We start from the raw sequence: 21,196 nt of genomic DNA on the forward strand, positions 1-21,196 counted from the left end.
AATGATTCTTAAGGGAAATGAAAGATTGGGGTGTGTGAAAACAAAGAACCAGAGAAAATTCCTGTGCAAGTGTATTTATTTTTTAGCTTAAGCAAAACAGGTGATAAACATATTCATAATGAAAATGCCACCCAGAGATTAGCAGCTGGCCATGCATGCAACCGTGGGTGCAAAGCCAAGTTGTTCCAATACCAGTGTGCAGACCGGATTCCTTCATGAAATTGACTCTGTGTTGCACCAGGCCACCCTGCACATCTGCTGCTGGGGGATTTATAACCCATTCACCATCTCAGCTCAAAGTCCATACACTAGTCACGTGACCATCACCTACACATCTGCCAAGTAAACAGCATGGCGAGTACTTTCTTGTTCGGTAGCCAGTGACACAGAAGTGTGACCAGACACACACCAACACAGAGACACAAAAGGCATCTCCTCTCACGGAGCTGACAACCTTCTCTACATTTCTGGAAACAAGAGTGCCATGCGATGTCCCATGAATTGGTACTCATTCTGGGAGAGGAGGGCAGGGCTGGCCCTAGGTTTTAGCATGGGTGGCTGGAGGTTCTCAGAAGAGCTATTTCAGTATAATCAACAGAACTGTTGGCCTTGGTGACTGTGAGATGTGTCTTCTGACCTCCTCACAGATGCTTGGACTTCTGACAAAAGCTGGCCTCAGTTAAGGGTTGAGTGGAAGGTACAGACATGGGGCATCCTACAAGAGATAGGAGGCAGTGCCCTGGCTTGTGCTGCTCTATGTACATTCCAGCTTCTTCTGGATGCAAAGTCACAAATTCACAAAATATTAGAGTTGGGATGAGCCATCTATTTCAGACTCCTCACGTTACAGTGAACAATGTGGCGGCCCAGAGAGGAAAAGCAACTTGCTAAAAGTAGAGCATGGCAGTGGCAGGGCTAGGCTAGAATGCAGTATGCTAACCCCCATTTAAGAAAACGGACACTAAGTGTGCAGCCAAACTTTTCAACAACAATGAAAATGAGACCATGAGAATAAATACTTTATTCTCAAAAAAGCCTGAACTGCATTTAAAGGCATAGAAACTCAGCTTCTTCAGCTCTTTTCTGAGGGGCTCTCTTCTCTGTGTCTTTCTTTCTATCTCTATCTCTCTGTCTCTCATCTCCCTGCCTCCCGCCCCCAACACACATAAACACCTTTGGTCAGTGGAGATTTCTTGCTTTACAAAGACAGAGCCAACATCTTCAGGAAGACACTTAACAGAGTATATTTCTCAATCCAGGTCTTTGTGTGAGGTCTGGGAAACTGGCTTATTTTCTAGAACAATAGGTGGCTCTGCAATCAAAAGATCATCCTCCCCAAAGGAGGAGTTCTGGTCTGTGTTCACGAAGTTGGGGATATCAAACTTCATGAGCCTGTTCAGCTCCTCCTCTGGCTGCCTGTTGCTTCTAATGGCTTCTTGCAGTTGAACACTGCTGTCAAGGGCTGTGGTCTGCAGACAAGCTTTAGCCCTATCCAAGTGCTCCACTTCGTTGATGTAGCACTGAAAGAGAGACCTGGATTCCTCATTGCCTTGCCGAGAAAACACCTTATCTGGCTCCAGCGGTCTTCCGAAGTCTGACACAAAGCTATTCATTCTGAATCTCTTCTCTGAAGACTCTGCATTGCTGTAGAGAGAAGGAAAATAAAAGACTGCTTACACACCAGCTTGTTCACATGCAGAAATCGTGGCTTTCAGCATGTTGGGCAGGCCAGTGTGTTTCCACTGGGCCTCAAGTACATGTCTCTGTATAGAACAGACACATGCCAGAACTGAGAGGCATCACTTCTGAACATGTAAATAAACCTGAGACAACTGGACCCTCCCGAAAAGACACCTTGCTGAGGAATCCCCCAATATTCTGGATCAAGCAGCCATGCTTCTCTGGGACTCCTGGATCACCTGCATCAGAATTACTTGAAGTGCTTCTTAAAATGCAGAATCCTGGGTCAAGACCTTCAGAATCTCTGGAGGTAGGGGCCAGTAATCTGTATTTTCATAGACTCCCCAGGGATCACCACTAACAGGCAAGTTTAGGACCTCTGACCTACATCAGATCAGCCTGAACAACAGCGCTATCTTACAGGGTAAGTTTCATATTTGTCAAAGTGCACTCATGTCCATGTATCTCACTCGATTCTCAAAACTGACCAGTGCAGTCACTTAGGGCAGAAATTATGATATCCATTTCACAAATGCACGAGCTAAGGTAAAAAGCCATCAGATTGCCCCCTTGAGTCACAAAACTAGTTAGTAATGGCAGTGAGAATAAAACCCAGGTTCCTAATTCCTTGGTTTATTTAATGTGGAACCAATTAGCAACTCAATAGTAATATATCAGTGAATGAATGAATAAAATAACTATCAATCCCACAGAGCACTGAATAACCTGACACCCTTCTATTTTAATCACCATCCTTTCCAGGTCTATACACAGGTAGCTCACAGGTAGCAATTCTTTAAGGTCACGAATCATGACTGAACACATTTTCAAATCTAGATATTTTCTTTCTTTCTTTCTTTCTTTCTTTCTTTCTTTCTTTCTTTCTTTCTTTCTTTCTTTCTTCCTTCCTTCCTTCCTTCCTTCCTTCCTTCCTTCCTTCCTTTCTTTCTTTTCAAAACCTGACAAAAATTAGGTTCTGGAGTCTGTTTAACAAATGTATGATCTCAGTGATTTTAGTTCTAAATCTCTTCTTTCCCTCCCATCATTCAGGATAAAGTACTTATGACCAAGTTCTCATTGGGCACAGGGCATGGATGCAATTTTTTAAGTTTAGTTTTATTTATTTTGAGAGAGAGAGAGAGAGAGCGAGCACAAGTAGGGGAAGAGCAGCGAGAGAGGAAGAGAGGGAGAATCCCAAGCAGGCTCCACACTGTCAGCAGAAGGCTAAGGCAGGGCTTAAACTCATGAACTGTGAGATCATGACCTGAGCTGAAATTAAGTCAGATGCTCAACCAACTGAGCCAATCAGGGGTTCCTGGATGCAATTTACAGTCTGGAAAATCTGATTATTTAGACTAACTTCTAAATTATCAAGAATCACCTGGATTTCAGAGGTCAATTATCCTAGAAGTTTGCAATCCAGCAGCTGAGGGACTTTATAGCAGATCTCCAACCCTGATTACCTGGGTGACATCAGACAAGGCCTTCTTCTCAGAAGCCTGAGTTTTCCTCTTTAATAAAAAAAATCAGGTGAACAAATCTCATAGCCGACTGAGCAAATGTGATGTGAAGGTCAATGATTTACACAAGAGTACTACGCTCACTAAGTCACATATTCCGAATACAGAGAAAAATCACTTTAAAGCGACTGACAACTTCTGCCTTAATGCACATTTAAGAGGTCTTATCATTCAATAAGTGGTTTTCTTCCCCTAATTGTCACTTCACCCAGGTTTAAAAGATGTTTGAGGATAGGAATGAGTGCACCGGCAACCTGTGACCGAATAAGATAAAATGTCACCCAGGAAGGAGGGACTTAACACGTTTGGAAAACACATGATTAAGATGCTGGGCCTCATGTCATTTTCCAAACCCAGCGCTAAGAAGCAGCTGAGGCTTCTCTGCCTGCTGGGGGCATCCACTGAGTGGGAAAGCAGACCCTGAAACCCAGCTGTACAGCAGCTCTTCCGTAACATAAGTGACGTTTTCTCAGGATTATTGTGGCTCCATTAATCATCCTTGCTGAGAAATTAGTCAGAAAAAGACAAATATCCTATGACTTCACTCCTACGAGGACTCTAAGATACAAAACAGATGAACATAGGGAAGGCAAGCAAAAATAATATAAAAACAGGGAGGGGGACAAAAATATAAGAGACTCTTAAATACGGAGAACAAGCAGAGGGTTACTGGAGGGGTTGTGGGAGGGGGATGGGCTAAATGGGTAAGGGGCATTAAGGAATCTACTCCTGAAACCATTGTTGCACTCTATGCTAACTTGGATGTCAATTTAAAAATAAATAAATAATTTAAAAAAAAATCACCCTTGCTGAACCAAGAGGAGACCAAAAGCATTTTGTCTTTCTGCAGGGCAGAGCCCGCAGTGGACGGTTATGCCCTGGAGATGCCTTCCCTGCCCCACCCAGCTCTTCTGACCTTTCCCTGATGATCTCTTGGTGTGATAACAGTGCAATTTGTCTGATCCTCCCTCCCTGGGAATAAGGCAAAAGTTCACCTTTGTACTCTCAGAATTTGGTAGATGTTAAATACGCAATAGATCATCCCTTTATTCTTCTTTCTTTGGTAAATTAAAGAACGTATATGTGAAAAAATGTAATCACAGACACAGCTTGCTTCAATTCCAATTATTCCATTATAGGGTAAACTCTGCATACTGGAATGCATAGATCATAAAAGCAGAATCCTGTGTGTTTTTATTAATGTAAACACCCATAAAACCATCACGCTGACCAAGATATAGAATGTTTCCTTTCTCCTATAAAGTTTCCTTCCATTCAATTTCTACACACTTCAGGTAGCACTGCCTTGATTTCTCTGGATAAGCTTTGCATCTTAGTGAATTTCTAGTCAGTTTCCACCATCTATAGGTAAAGTGTTTCGATTTTTATCACCACAGATTAGTTAAGCCTGTTTTTAAAATTCATACAAATTTACACAATATATAACCTTTTGTGCCTGGATTCTTTAGCTTAGCATAATGTTTTTTTTTTTTTTGTTTTGTTTTGTTTTGTTTTTTTTGAGAATCTTCCATGTTGTTACATTTAACAACAATTTGTCCTTCTCGCTTAGTAATATTTCATCATATAAGTTTGCCACAATTTGTTTATTCGTTCTCCTGTTAAAAGATACCAGGGACGCCTGGGAAGCTCAGTCAGTTAAGCATCTGACCTCGGCTCAGGTCATTATCTCATGGTTTGTGGATTCGAGCCCTGAGCCAGGCTCTGTGCTGACAGCTAGCTCAGAGCCTGAAGCCTGCTTCAGATTCTGTGTCTCGCTCTTCTCTGACCCTTTCCTGCTCACGCTGTCTCTCTCTCTCCTTCAGAAATAAATAAAACAGCATGGAGGACACTTGTGGGGATGAGCACTGAGTGTTATGTGGAAACTAATTTGACAATAAACTATTAAAAAAGAAAAAAAGAAAAAAAAAAAGAAATAAATAAAACATTAAATTTTTTTAAAAAAGACATCTGGCTTGGGGCACCTAGGTGGCTCAGTCCATTAAGCGTCCAACTCCTGGTTTTGGCTCAGGTCATGACCTCGAGGTTAGCGGCTCAGCACGGGGCTCAGTGCTGATGGCGTGGAACCTGCTTCAAATTCTTTCTCCCCCTCACTCTCTGCCCCTCCCCCCACTCATGCTGTCTCTGTTTCTCCCAGAGTAAAGAAATAAACTTAAAAAAAAAAAAANAGCTCAGTCAGTTAAGCATCTGACCTCGGCTCAGGTCATTATCTCATGGTTTGTGGATTCGAGCCCTGAGCCAGGCTCTGTGCTGACAGCTAGCTCAGAGCCTGAAGCCTGCTTCAGATTCTGTGTCTCGCTCTTCTCTGACCCTTTCCTGCTCACGCTGTCTCTCTCTCTCCTTCAGAAATAAATAAAACATTAAATTTTTTTTAAAAAGACATCTGGCTTGGGGCACCTAGGTGGCTCAGTCCATTAAGCGTCCAACTCCTGGTTTTGGCTCAGGTCATGACCTCGAGGTTAGCGGCTCAGCACGGGGCTCAGTGCTGATGGCGTGGAACCTGCTTCAAATTCTTTCTCCCCCTCACTCTCTGCCCCTCCCCCCACTCATGCTGTCTCTGTTTCTCCCAGAGTAAAGAAATAAACTTAAAAAAAAAAAAAGACATCTGACTTGTCAACAGCTTGGCACTGTTGTGAGTACAGCTGCTATGAACACTCTTAATTAGTCTCTTTATAGACACACGTTTTTATTGCTCTTGAGTAAATACCTAAGAGGAGAATTCCTGGGTCACAGAGTAGACGTGTGCTTAACATTATAAGAAACTGCAATTTTCCAAAGTAGTTGTGCCATTTTACACCCTCACCACAAAGTATCAGAGTTCCAGTCACTCCCCATCCTTGTCAACATGTGGCATTGTCAGTCTTTTCAATGTTAGTCATGCTGGCGGGAGGGAAATGGCATCTTGTTGCGATTTTAATGGGCATTTCTCTGATGTCTAGTTATGTTGAACATCTTTGCATGTGCTTATTGGCTATTGGTTTATCTTCTTTTGTGGCGTTTCTGTATGAGTCTTTTGCACATTTTAAAACTTGGATTATTTTTGCTATTGATCTGTGACAGTTTTATAATACATTTTGAATACAAGCCCTTTGTCAAATGCATTGTAAACATTTTCTCTTGAACTGTGACTTACATTTCCTTTTTCTTAGGATGTCTTTTGAGGGGTGGCTCAGTCAGTAAAGTGCCCAACTCTTGTTTCAGCTCAGGTCATAATCTCATATTTTGTGAAATCGAGCCCTACATCAAGCTCTGTGCTGACACCACAGAGCCTGATTGGAATTCTCTCTCTCCCTCTCTCTGCCCATCCCATGCACTCAATCTCTCTCTCAAAATAAATATATAAATAAATATTTTTTAAAAAAAGATGTCTTTTGATGAGCAGAAGCTTTAAATTTCAGGTAAGTTCAAGTTATCAACTTTTAAAATTTTACATTAGGGTTTTCATATCATCTCTAAGAAATAATTGCCTGTCTTAAATTCATGAAAATAGTCTCCCACGCTTTCTTCTAAAACTGTGCTGTCCAACATAATAGCCATTAGCCACAGGTGGCTATGTAAATTTAAATTACGTAAAATTAAAAATCCAGTATCTCTGTTCTAGTACCCACATTTCAAGTGCTCAATAGCTACATGTGGCCAGGGGTTGCCTCAATGAACATGACAGAGAATAGTTTTGCCTAAATGAACATCACAGACACCAGTTCCATGATCACAAAACTGCTCTTGGACAGTGTTGTTCTAGGAGCTTTAACTGTGGGTCTATGAACCATGTTGAAATAGGAGTCAAAGTTCCTTTCTTATGTTTATCCAGTTGATTCAGCACTCTTGTTTAAGAGACTTTCCTTTCAATTGACCTTAGACATAGTAATAGACAATAAGAAAAAAATCCATTCACAATAGCATGAAACAAGTAGAATACAGGCATACTTTATTTTATTGTCCTTTGCTTTATTTGCAAATTCACAGATACTGCGTTTTTTAACAAATTGAAGGTTTGTGGCGACATTATATCTGGTAAGCCCGTCAATGCCATTTTTCTAACAGCATTTGTTCACTTTGTGTCTCTATCACATTTCAGTAATTCTCACAATAGTTCAAATGTTTTCATTATTATTATATTTGGTGTGGTGATCTGTGCCTACTGATCTTTAATGTTTATCTCCGAATTGTTTGGGGGGCATCACGAACTGTACCCTCATAGGACGGCAAACAATAAACGCTGTGTGTGTTCTGACTGCTCCACTGACCAGCCGTTCCCCATCTCTCTTCCTTTCCTTGGGCCTCCCTATTTCCTGAGACATAGCAATATTGAAGTTATGCCAATTAATAACCCTACAATGGCCCTAAGTGTTTAGGTGAAAGGAAGTTACAAGTCTCTCACTTTCAGTCAAAAGCTAGAAATGATTCAGCTTAGTGAGGAAGTGGGTGCCATTACGGGAACAGGAACCCGCCGTCTATCATCTCTTGGCCCTTTATGAATTATGTCTGGTGTCACCTCCTGCTAGAAGTCTTCCCTGACTCCTCCAGTCTGAGTTAGAATGTTCTCCTGGAGGACTGGGTGCTTCTCTCCATCTGTCTTCTCACTCTGTATTACCCTCTTTTCTTATCTGGCACCTTCATTAAGATTATGATCTCTTGAGGGCAGGCATTGTGTTTCTTGCCTATGTCCCAATACTTAGCACAGTACTAGACATAATAATAGGTGCTCAATAAATTTCTCTTAAATGAATGAATGACGAAGAGATCTTGAAACTAAATCAACCCTTGCCTTGGCAGGCAGCCTCCTCTACAGTTTCTACAAGGTCAGAAATTAATTCAAGAGCAGCATACCCAGATATGGTCAACAAGTGAAAGGAGAAGAGCCTTAATAAGGGAAGGCCTATCGGGGCACCTGGGTGGCTCAGTCAGTTAAGTGTCTGACTTCAGCTCAGGTCACGATCCCATGGTTTGTGAGTTCAAACCTGTGTCAGGCTCTGTGCTGACAGCTTGTAGCCTGAAGCCTGCTTCAGATTCTGTCTGTCTGTCTCTCTCTCTCTTTCTGCCCTTTCCCTGCTCACTCACTGTCTCTCTCAAAAAAACAAAACAAAACAAAACAAAAACAAACAAAAAAAAACATTAAAAGAAAATTTTAAAAAATAAGAGATGGCCTATTAATAGAGAGATCCTGAGTGTGGACTTTAGAGTGAGTGATACAGGAGATCCAGCAAACTAGTCTCATTCAGATCTGCACTGTACCTACTTTTGGTGCAAGGAAACACCCTACCTCTGCCCCCTACAATGATCCCCACATCCTCAAGCTCTGTTCCATAATCTTCCGTGGCCTTTCACATAGGTCCTCAGAACTCATACCATAGAGTTACTAAAAGGGCATCTTGTACTTTCTACAACTGGCCAGCCTTAGAGGCTGCAAGGCTCACGTTCCATGGGGAAGATTTCCTGCCACTTATTCTTAAGAATGGCTTTAAGGAAAGCCAGTGAAAATACTGCCCCTCAGTGGTTACCCATTTTTAAAACAGTGTAGCCCTCATGAGTCACACCCAAAAGTACTTTTGTTTATTTAATGCAGTGACTATCAAAGGATTCTCAATAATTAGGCATGGGAAGTTTGCAGCTGGATGTTGTCTTTTTAAAAATTTATTTATTTTAGAGAGAGAGAGTGCAAGCAAGCAAGTGGGGAAGAGGCCCAGAAGAAGAGAGGGTGAGGATCTCAAGCAGGCTCCATGTTCAGCAGGGAGCCCAAGCTGGGGCTCGATCTCATGATCCCTGGGATCATGACCTGAGCTGAAATCAAAAGTTGGACGCTCAACCAACTGAGCCACCCAAGTGCCCTTGGATGTTGTCTTAATTTAGTCTTTAGGAAAGAAGCACGTGCCGCATTGTTAAGGATGTCTTTCCAGCCTATAGACAGCCTGGGTACTGCTCTGTGGGTCATTATGCTCCCATGACTAAGAGAAGACAGCAGCCTTCAGCTTTCTCATCCTCTCAAATCTAGCTGGCAGAGGGAAAAACAATGCTCAATGGCACCTATTAGATCAGCAAAGGAGTTTAAAGCCAACTTGGTCTTCTACAGCTTTGGTTACACTTGGGAAAATTAAAAACTACAAGGGCCAAACATCTTAAATTCTACCTTGATTAAAATTATAGTTAAAGCCAGAAGCCAGAACCTTCAAAAACTGAAACACTGAAAGAATCAGAAGCTTTGAGATGTTGGCTGGACTAGCAATTAATGCCATGTTATAAGTTATGATGAGGAAAGGAGAGAATACTGAAGAATATCTGTGCTATAGGTTGAATGTCTGTGTCCCTCCAAAATTGATATGTTGAAATCTACTCCGTCATGTGATGGTATTAGGAGGTGGGGTCTTTGGAAAAGGATACTTAACCTTAATGAATGGGAATATGCCCTTATGAAAGAGGCCCCATGAAGATCCCTTGCTCCCTCCTCCATAGGAGGACACAGTGAAAAGTCTGCCATCTATGAACCAGATACCGAATCTGCTAGCACCTTGATCTTGAACTTCTCAGCCTCCAAAAACTGTAAGAAATATATTTCTGTTATTTATAAGCTTTCTGGTCTATGATACTCTGCTATAGCATACTGAACAAACTAAGACAGTTTGTCAGAAAATTTAGAATCATCAATAACTTTAGCATCTTAAGCTGTTTTTGTTACACTCCTACCAGTTCTAGATCTTGTCATCACGAAATTGATGATCTAGCTACTGTGATCAAGAGAAGGTCTCCTGTGTCATCCTAACTTTTTAAAAATTACAACAGTTTATCTTGATAGGAAATTGAAGCTTGAAATCATTTATTTCATTTATTTAAGAATTTGTATTCTGGGGTGCCAGAGTGGCTCAGTCCGGTAAGTGTCTGACTCTTGGTTTCAGCTCAGGTCATCACCTAACAGTTTGTGAGTTTGAGTCCTGTGCAGTCAATGCAGCATCTACTTGGGATTCTCTCTCTCTCAAAATAAATAAATAAACTTAAAAAAAACTTGTATTCCTCATTTTCATCTTATTATAAGAAATATAATTGCAGGGGAGCACCTAGGTGGTTCAGTCAGTTAGTCATCTGACTTGGACTCAGGTCGTGATCTCGCAGTTCGTGAGTTTGAGCCCCGTGTCTGCCTCTGTGTTGACAGCTTGGAGGCTGGAGCCTGCTTCAGATTCCGTGTCTCCCTCTCTTTCTGCCCCTCCCTGACTTGTGCTCTGTCTCTCTCTGTCTCAAAAATAAATAAACATTAAAAAAATTTATAAATTGAAGAAACACAGTTAGGACTTAATCTATTTGTTGCAACATTACTGAAGTCCACCAGCCAGAACAAAAAGATTAATCAGACTGTTCTTATTCCTGATTTTTTCTTCTTCTTACCGTGGGTTGTGCCACATCTTCTCTGTACCTGTGGAATATTCTGTACCTGAGCAGACAGCCCCTAACTTGCAGTCCTCTGCACTGGCACTGATTGTCATTACTCCCATGACAGTCCCCTGCTCACAAACCTTCACGGACTCCCCAGACTCTCTGCATGATAGCTCAGACCTCCCCCCCTTACATCACTTGGTCTTTCTGGTGTCCTCTCCCACCAGTCCCCTTGCTGGCCCAGTCACATGGCACCAAAGGCACTCAGGACTGTCCCTCTCTTGGGCTTGTACTGTTCCTTCTTCCTGATGGGCCCTTCCAGCCTTCTCTATCTGTCAAAGTCAAATACCATCTTCACTGTCCAATGCAAATGTTACTGCCTCTAAGGAGGCTGTCTGATCTTCCAATGAGAAAGACTCCGTCCCTTCTCTGTGCTCCTGCTGTATTTCACTGACTTTCTCTTACATGATGGATCCCTTCCTGCCTCATGTCAGAGCTATTTGTGCACAGCCTTTTTTTTTTTTTTTTCCTATGCACTGTGGTGCTTTAGTATGTTCATCCTTGCATCTCCCAAAGGGTCTTGAAGTCATTAGGCTCTCTGTGAGCGTACTGAACAGCTGTATCTGCCGGTGGCCCCAAGCCCTGGAACCACAGAAGTAGACCTTTGGAAACCTTCCTCTGTGACCCAAAAGACAAATCAGCTCAGGCGGACAGACCCCCTCCCACCTCCATTTGGAGAAGGAAAACATCTGTAATTCTCTGGGTTATTCCTCCAGGGATTTTTCAGATTAATCACAATGTTTTGCAAAGGAGGTGCCTGCTGGTGTGCCGAGTCTTTAGTATGCCCATGACTGTCTCCAGGTTTTCCCTACTCATGGAAAGTGGTGGGCAGTGCAGCCTGTGGGCACCTGTACTTCTAGAAGTCATTTCCAGTGGACTCTTAGCGATGTGCTAGGCTAAGCAAAGACCTACTAAGAGGAAAATCTCTGTGACTACAACTACTGAGAAAATAATAACCACTAATATTTATGGAGCCACAGCCTTTGCTAAAAGCTTTATGTCATGTGACAAGGCCTAGAGGTACCAACCCAACCTTTCTGTCTGTGTGTGGCAGTGCCTTTTGGTTGTTTTAGTTGCTAGTTCTCACTTACCAGGAAGATGTCAGTCTCTCTGGGGCAAGAAAGAGTTTACTACATTAGCACAGTCCTGGGCAAGCCATGGCTGTGCACTCAGTAAACACTACCTCACTGATGGGAAATTAAAAGTGACTCCTGCAAAAAGGGGTATAAATTGAATCTGATACATAAAATAGTCATATTTTCTACCTGTCAATAGTGGCAGACCTCTCGAAATGTCAGCGCCGCCTCAGGAACCACTCACTATGTCCGCATTTTGCCAGCTAGTTCCTGTGGCCTTGGTCATTATCAGAAACCTTGAGCCCTGACATTTCTTGCTAGTGGCTTTCAGGTGCACTATACCTATCCTTTAGTGAGTGCCATATTCGGGTAAATTGCAACTCAAAGTAAAATGTAATTTCCATTCTTATAAGGTCATGAGCAATTCTGCACTCACACCTAAAAGAAGTACATCCCCACTCGGACAAGGTGCACTTAGCCAAGGTTACAAAAGGAGGGTCTTTGAGGCATATGATATCTGGAGTTTGATAGCTTTGGGGGGAAGTTCAAAGCATTCAACATAAAAATGTGATCCAAGCCTTTCCTGTTACTCTCTCTCTGGTAGATTTACGATAATGGGGCTATAATGCTTTAACAAGACAGCGCACAGAGTAAATGGCTCCTTAGCTGAGAAAGCAAGGGGAAATGGATGTTTTATCTTCATTGTCCATGAAGGATCCAGGTAAGAGGTTTTTTCCCCCCCCAAGCACAGATATTCCAGGAGGAAAATAATCCCCATTAAAGCTGTTTCTTGGGCCTAAAAGCTTTCAAGAAAGGTGATGTCAGCTTTATAATAGTCTTTCTTCTCTGCAGGATACTTTACTAGTGTTCACCAGTATCTGGTTCTCTTCTTCTGGGCACACAGATTACCCTTCTCAGCCTGGGAAGTCAGGGGGTGTGGCTAGCTCTGGCCAATCTCTGTGAGAGGAAGGGATGTGTGCCACTTCCTGGCTGAAGAACAGAAGGGCAGGTGTGAGATCTCCACAGGTGCTCTTCCCCTTTCAATAACCCAGAAGCCTGAGTGCTGGACGCAGTGCTGACACAAGGGGAGAAGCCTCTGGCCACCCATGGCAAACATGTAGCTTGAGTAAGAAATAAACCTGTGTTGTGTCATACTAAGATTTGAGGAGTTGTTCGCTACTGTCTCATAACCTCATCTGCTTATTACACAATCCCTCTCTTCACAAAGCCATTGAGAAGTCAGCGACTCCAGAATTGAAGTTCTTAGGCTAACGTGATCCCAATTTGAAATCCTCAGGGGAAAAAACTTGCCCGTTCTATTGTGATGTCATTGGCTCAGTGCAGTGAATGGATCTCAACTGCTACCATCCAACATTGTTAAACGAAGGTCCAGCCCGGGATGGCAAATATATTTCCTCTCTTGGCTAAATTCTGATTGATTCCTGACGGCTAAAAGGGTGACACCTAAAAGGGTGTCTGAAAACGATTCTGAGGCCAAGTCTTGGCTATGCAGGTAGATAGCGCCGTTGACTAGCGATGTCTGCTGTGGGCATGGCACAAGGAGTAGAGGCGCGGACTGTGGTATCTGCCATCCCTGTGTCTCACTACTTTCAGAGAGGCACGTACTCTTCCCGTGTGTCCGCAATCATGAGATCCTGCCCTGAAATACTTCCATGGAGAAAAACAGCATTAAGCAGTAGACTCAGCACAAGTCCATTACGAGCTTGCAGACTTGATCAGGTATCTTTGTTGCTGTAGTTGTTCTTCTTGCTCTTGTTGTTCTTATTGTTGTTTTTATTTATATTCAAGTCAGTTAACATATAGTGTAGTACTGGTTTCAGGAGTAGAATTTAGTTACTCAACACTCACATAGAACACCCAGTGCTCATCCCAGCAAGTCCTCTCCTTAAGGCCCATCAGCCATTTAACCCCTCCACCTCACCCACCTTCCCCCCCAGCAGCCCTCAGTTTTTTCTCTGTATTTAACAATCTCTTATGGTTTGCCTCCCTCTCTGTCTTTATCTTATTTTATTGTTCCTTCCCTTCCTCTATGTTAATCTGTTTCATTTCTTAAATTTCACATATGAGTCAAATCATATGGTATTTGTCTTTATCTGACAGACTTATTTCACTTAGTGTAATACACTCTAGTTCCATCCATGTTGTTGCAAATGGCAAGACGTCATTGTTTTTGATTGCTGAGTAATATTCCATTGTATATATATTTTCTTTTCTTTTTCTTCAAAATGTTTATTTTTGAGACAGAGAGAGACAGAGTGTGAGTGGAAGAGGGGCAGAGAAAGAGGGAGACACCTCTTTCTGAAGCAGGCTCCAGCCTCCAAGCTGTCAGCACAGAGCCCGAACTCGAACTCACAAACTGAGATCATGACCTAAGCTGAACTCAGAGGGCCAAACAGCTGAGCCACCCAGGCACCTCTTTATTTTCTCTATCCATTTGTCAGTTGATGGACATCTGAGCTCTTTTCATAATTTGGATATTATTGATGGTGCTGCTATAAATATTGGGGTGCATGTGCCCCTTTGAATCAGCATTTTTGTATCCTTTGGATAAGATCAGGTATCTTAACCACAGTGAGAGAGTCATATTCCAAAAGGATCCTGCCTGATGCTTACTTGAGAAAGTATTCTTTGTGACCAATTATCCAGAGAGCCTGGTATATAAAGCAGTCAGAATTCAGACATGTCAGTCCTTCAAACCCAGTGCCAAGATTCTCTTCTTAGCCTCCTTTCTAAAATCATCTCAATGTTTGACTGAAAGACATACCCAAAGTGAGGCCGGGGTGGAAGATTGGCAAGCGTAAATAAAATGTGAATGCTTAGGGCCTGGGTGTCCCATGGGAGGATAGGTTTCTTTTTCTTCTGCCTCCTACTGTTCACTTAGATCCCCAGCTCTCAGCAGGACCCCTGCCAACACCCCAAGGATGGACTGACCTTCACTGAGTCCTACTGTGAATCCAGCAATTCCATAGGCATTAGCTCATTTAATCTTTACAATAATGCTAAGAGACAGATGCTATTTTATTTGTACAAATGAGGAAGCTCAAGCAAAGAGAGGTTAAGAATCCAGACCAAAGTCTCAGTAAGTAAATTTAGAACTGTTCGACTCTAGAGCCCATGCATGGGCGGGTATGTGCTAGAAGAAAATGAATCCGATTGCTAGAATCTTTGGTCCAATGGAAGTAAGAGATTAAAAATTACAGATCTGAGATCATTTAATATAGTGGTTAGTAACAGGAGCTTTGGAATCCAAAAGGCTTCAGTTTGAGGCCTGGACCAATAGTTGTTTTTACATTTGAGACCTCAGACAAGTGATTCATTTCTCTCATCTGTAAAGCTGGAACACCTACAGGATTTACTTCATCTTCCTATGAGGACTTGGTGAGATTATACATATAAAGTGATTAGTCGACCCTAGCATATGGTAAACATTAACAACAACAAAAAAAGCTCTTATTATTCTCAATGATTTATCATTCTTTCCCCCATGCTTAATTATCACACAGGCAAGCTCAACCTGGTTGTTTTATATTAAAGTTGACTGAGTGGGAAAAATAATGTCTCCTTTAGAGAAAATTTCTGCCAAATAAAAGTCAAAATTACTGAGATCTAGAAGCCTTTTTAACTGATCCATTCAGGGATTTTGCCTCATGTCTGTTTCTTTCAGTCTTCCATTATGATATACTGCAACCAAAGGCCAGATCTTATACTACCTCAGACTCAAAAAGCATTTAAAAGGTGGCCCTGAGGGCTGATCCATGATTTTATTAAAGCAAAAGAAGGTTAGACTTTCTCCTTAACCTCATTAAAAGCACAGAGTTACAATGACCCTTGTTCTTTGATTGAGATTATTCAGAACCACCATCAAAAGAAAAACCACGTAGCAATAGGGCTGAACTGCCAACCAAAAGGTTGGAAATGCAAGTCTCAGCAACCCAGGCTCACTACGACATAGTAAGGAAATGTATCAGCCAGGACTCCAGAGAAAGAGAAACAACAGGCACATGCTCGTGTGTATGAGTGTGTGTGTGTGTGTGCGCGCGCGCGCACACGTGCAAGCGCACACACGGCTAACTACTGAGAGAGAGAGAGAGAGATGTATTCTGTCTGTCTGTCTGCCGATCCAACTACTGAGAGAGAGAGCGCGATTTATTTTAAGGAATTTGTTCACACGACTATGGAGGTCAGCAAGTCTAGAATCTGCAGGGTAGGCTGGCAGGCTGGAACCCCAAGGAAGTTACAGTTTGAGTCTGTAGGCAGCCTTCTGCCAGAATTTCTTTTGCTTGAGGGCAGTCATTCTGTTTCAAGGAAGGCCTTCAGATGATTGGATGAAGCCACTCACGTTATGGAGGATATTCTGCTTTGCTCAGAGTTTATGGACTTAAATGTTATCTCATTAAAAAATAAATGAGATAAAATGCCATCTCATCACACACACACACACACACACACGCACACACACACACGCACACACAGAACGTTTAGAATAATATTTGACCAAATATCTGGGTGTCATGGCCTTGACACACAAAATGAATCATTACATGAAGTCACGTTTTATTTGGGGCTAGGGTGTTCTCAACCATAATGATCACCTGCATCCTATATCAAACAATAACATCCCAATAGTCCTTCAGAAATCTATATGTCCCTCTGAAGAAAAGGAAGATAATAGTGTTATTATTCCCTGACCACTCTATGAGATGCTCCCTAATCTGAGTTAATCCTCAGCTTTTCTTACTACTGTTGCAACTCGCACCATATCTTCAAATTCCCTGGACCAATACAATAGAAGCAAAGGCATGTACAGATTTTTATGAGGACATGGAAGAAAGGAAAGACCCAGGTCTTTTTTATTTAAAATTTTTGAGTAGGCTTCATGCCCAACACAGAGCCCAACATGGAGCCTCAACTCACGACCCTGAGATCAAGAGCCAAGCTGAGATCAAGAATCAGACTCTTAAGTCAGCAGGGCCAGTGGCGCAATGGATCACGCATCTGACTATGGATCAGAAGAATCAGACTCTTAACCAACAGAGCCACCCTAGCACCCCAAAGGTCCATGTCTTTTTAGTGGCTTTTTAATAGCTGTTAAAGAGATTCTCAGCCATACTGTCTCCATATGCTTCAATAAAATGGTATTTGCCTTTCATTTAAAAAGTGTTTAATTTTTTTTCTACACCTTAATGTCTGAAAATAACTGAGTGAAGGGCAGAACTGATCCCTGTCCCCAGGCATTTGTTATAGTACAAGTGCAAGCTGAAGACTGAACAACAGACTCTGGAGAGTGCGTGATGAAATATAAATGAGAATCCTGTTGCCAGGCTCTGAGGATGAAGCGAGCTACCAAATGTGAAATGTTCAGATTGCTGCTAAATCTCTTCCAGTTACTCTCCCAGGTAGCTCTTCATCATTCCCCATGCTCTTGTGCTCTGTGCCCTAGAAAGCTGACCTCTGATGGAGACCAGCTGCTGGTTGTGCCACTGTGATCAGTCAGTGGAGAACAATGGTGAGAGGTGGGAAGGGGGAGGAAAATAGAGTCTCGGGATTTATTTTGAGGCTCCCTCCCTGAGAGGTCACATGGGCTAGCTGTGTCCCTCAACTCAAAGTCATAGCTCCTGTTGGCCACAGGACTCCTGGATCCCCTTCAGATCTAGGGTGGAAACCGCTCCTCAGTGTTGCTAGCCCGGAGGCCCGGTACTGTCCTGTAGGGTTATCCTGCCAACTGGTCACAGCCTGTGGATTGTCCCTTCACCAAAAGCACTTCTAATCACCTAATTTGAGTGTGCTATTTCTGCTAGCTGGGACTGACTAAAAAGGTATTCAACATGTTATTTCTCCCTTCGTTTGAAGAGTTGGGATAATAAAAATCCTCTAGAACATTTGAGTTTTTTTGCAATCCATAACTGAGCAAGTACCTTCTCATTTTACTCAATGTTCTTTAGACACTGTGTCATAATTTCCTCCATAAATCCAAAGCCCAACCCAAATGTTCTTTATCCTGCCATGAGAATTACATAATCCTCAGTGTTTTTCTTTTGATCCTAGTTTCAAGGGAGCTCAGTGTTGAACTGCCTTTATTGTCAATAATGAATTCATTTAAGTACCCAGATATAACTATTTCTATGCTCCTTGACATGATTTTTAAAACTGGGTTTCAGCTGATTTTGCTATTTTCCTTTCTTTTTTTTTCTTCCTCACTGTTTTTGGTCTGGTGAGTCATCTAAATTCCTTGGGGAGTAAGGAGAAAATACGCCCTAGTTAATAAATACTTCAAAATAAAAATCAGGCCTGGAAGCAGCTTTAAGACTTTAAGAAAGAACCACAAAACCTAGGTTCACAAGGGTCCACCTGAAAACCCCAGAGGCAAGAGGCAAAATGTGAGAAGGAAGTCAAGTCCCACCCAAAGGCAACTGGGTCCAGGCAGCATATCCATAACCAGCCCCCTTTTTTCACCCCAGCCCTGATATCATGTCTGTTTATTTAGTTCCCCCTGGGGCTTAGTCACATTTAAGAATGGCTCAAACTTACTCTTGGTGTGGAGCTCCTGTCTTGGTCAGCAAAGTCAGCACAAAAAACATGAAAATCACGAAGACAGCAAGACCAACCCAAAATCCAATCACAATGGAATCTGTAAACAGTTAATACTGGGATTAGTATTTCACAGCAGCTTAAAACTTGAACATTCAAGGAAACTGAGTTTTTCAGTAGATGAAATAAGAGAAGAAGTCAACAATCTCCTAAGACAATTTGACCCATTAGTCAACTGGGGACAGATAAGGTACAGAGAATGAAGGGAAGAGTCCACATGCCTCTGGGTTTCTGTCTCAGATAACACTAAGAGACTTTGGCTTTATTGACTCTTGGTTTCCCTATCTTAATGAAGGAATCCAGGAAAGAAGTTAAACCATCTAGGTCCTTAAGATTCCACTAAAGTGTCCTGAGTTAGAAAATATTGCTTTTTTAGCAGAGACTGCAATATGTAATTTGAAATGAATTCTGATACAACCCAACCCATTTTGTATTTTCACTTACATCCATGCTGGAACAACTCAAGTCCTTATTCTTGAGGGGAACATGTGGACCACCTCCCAAGGGCTTTTCCTGTCTTCTACCTTTCCTTCTGCCTCATCTCTTTAAGAATCTACTTTATGACAGCTCTGATAATATTGCCCTTGTAGAAAAAACTCTTCAGCAAAAATGGACCTGACCTTTTCCAAATTAAAAGAGATTCCATATGTAAAGCACTTTATATGATGTCTGGCATCTGAGAAAAAGGTACCCTGTATTTACCAGCTATTACTGTTAAAATCATCATCAATTTTTCCATTTACACCTACTTAAACCCCATGTTTCCAGTTAGATTAGGGAACATCATGTCCCAGTATTTACCTTAACTCTTAGCCATGACTTCCTAGGACACACACCTTTTCATGGGCTCTTACCCTCACCTGGCTGGAACAACTTTCCCCAACATAGAGCTAATGAAAGTATAACCATCCTTCAAAGCCCATTCCTTGCACCATCCCCTTCACAAAGCCTGGACTAACTTCCCTAACTGATGTGTTTCTCCCTCTTTGAACCCCGTGGCATTTGTGCTTCTCTATGTGGGCCCTTCCTTGAACCTATCTTGGGAAATAGTCATCAGTATCTTTCGGAGACGGATGAAACTGGATTGTCTGTACAAACTGACATATACCTGATAGGGTCTCAAATCTGGAGGAAGCACCAGAGTTGAATTATTTTATATTTTCTGATCTATTATAATAAATTTACTTATGTGAGATTAGAAATGAATGATTGAGGGGGGTGCCTGAGTGGCTCAGTCAGTTAAGCATCTGACTTCAGCTCAGGTCATGATCTCACAGTCCATGAGTTTGAGCCCTGTGTTGGGTTCTGACAGCTTGGAGACTGGAGCCTGCTTTGGATTCTGTGTCTCCCTCTCTCTCTGCTTCTTCCCTGCTTGCACTCTGTCTCTCTCTCTGTCTCTCTCTCTCTCTCTCTCTCAAAAATAAACATTAAAAATTTTTTAAATAAATGATTGGTGCTTATACATTAAATGTGTTTAAATGCAAAACATCATTCTAATTAAGTTATGTGTTTATAACCCTTTCTCTACAGTGAAGAAATCAGATTAGCAATTTACTCTGAATAATTCATATTTCATTCTACATATAGTTTTGCTGAGAGGTTAACTTCTATTCAACAATGTTTATTCAGCACTCTAGATACAAAACTAATATATCTTTCCTTGACTTAAGAGTGCCAAAGAAATAGAAACGGTAGACTTTGCCTTATAATATAGCGGAAATAAAATCTAAAAAAGACAAAAGGACAAATGCCAAAAAATACATATACACAAGAGCAACCAACATACAACCATAACATGTCAACTGTGGGGCACAGCCTCTGAAGCACCGCTGTGCAGGCAACGACAGCCCAGCATGCTGTACTTCATCGCCTGCCTGCATAGCAAAGGCAAGTTCTAAAAGGACACACCAGAGTTATGCTGAAGTTCTCAGTTGAGAGCTTAACCTAGTCATGCCGATTCACATTGGAAGCTGTTCTCATTAGGATAATGGCTGGATCCCCATCAGTACTTCTCTTCTCTAGCCCAGGGTGTACAGAGGTGGAGGAGGAGTGCCTTTAACCCAGCGTAGTTCCTTCTCTCTGCCCCTCTAGTGCCCCAGTGAACTGATCAAAACGCAGCAATGATGTGGGGCATGAGAAGGTCACTGCCATTCCTTGAAGTCATGAGGGAGCAGACTAGGGAGGAGCAGGGCTGTGACTGGAACTTGAGAATCCTAGTTATCCAACAGCCTTTCCAAACACTTGCTTGATAACATGGCATCTACATTTCCTATCACGATATGCTTTAAGTGGCTCTGTTTACTCACATTACCCTTCAAATGGAATTTTGCTTCCTCTAATTATTCCCATTAATTTTCCTCTACCTCATCCTCTGTCACATGACTTGACCCTAGGGTACTTTCTTACCCTGAGCCCCTTACAGTGAACATCAGAGATCCCCATATCATACTAGGAATATCCAAGCTCTCTCGCAGTTTTATTTATATGCCAAGTTTCATGGGCATGGCAGGGAAAACAGAGCCCCTAGCCCTCTCCAAAGCACCCTTTCCTAAGAAGGATTCAAATAAAAGTTTATATAGAGCAAAACTCCAATGCAGCCAGTAGGTGAAGGGAGCCAAGAGAAGCCTTCCAAAGGTGTTTCCAACAGAGCCCAGCAGTTTTGTCCTGTCTAGAAACTGAACTATTTAGAGATCATTACAGTAGAAGGGTAGAGCAAATTGCCAAGGGGAATTCTAAATGGAATGTGTCATAATAAAATAACTTCCCCTCAACCTGACCAGTAATGAATGAAATGAAACAGAGCTGAAGGCTGATGATGACATGTTTTTCACTGGTGTGATCATTTTTCTCCATGATTATCTTTTCTACTCT

The 21,196-nt window shown here is 42.1% G+C and overlaps 1 protein-coding gene across 1 annotated transcript in view; it reads right to left on the reverse strand.

Moving 5' to 3' along the window:
* Positions 1 to 58: 58 nt before the first annotated feature.
* The window catches only part of MRAP2 (melanocortin 2 receptor accessory protein 2), a 51,616-nt gene continuing 30,478 nt past the window's right edge, over positions 59 to 21,196 (reverse strand). Inside the window, exons 3-4 of the mRNA XM_077750293.1 lie at positions 18,266 to 18,365; positions 59 to 1,644 (exon numbers count right to left, since the gene is read on the reverse strand). Of these exons, the coding sequence (XP_077606419.1) occupies positions 1,251 to 1,644; positions 18,266 to 18,365 (494 nt within the window). The 3' untranslated portion in view covers positions 59 to 1,250. The remainder of the gene's footprint in view (positions 1,645 to 18,265; positions 18,366 to 21,196) is intronic.

This window comes from Crocuta crocuta, unplaced genomic scaffold, assembly GCF_008692635.1.
Source record: "Crocuta crocuta isolate KB4526 unplaced genomic scaffold, BGI_CrCroc_1.0 scaffold9, whole genome shotgun sequence".
Taxonomy (NCBI): Eukaryota; Metazoa; Chordata; class Mammalia; order Carnivora; family Hyaenidae; genus Crocuta; species Crocuta crocuta.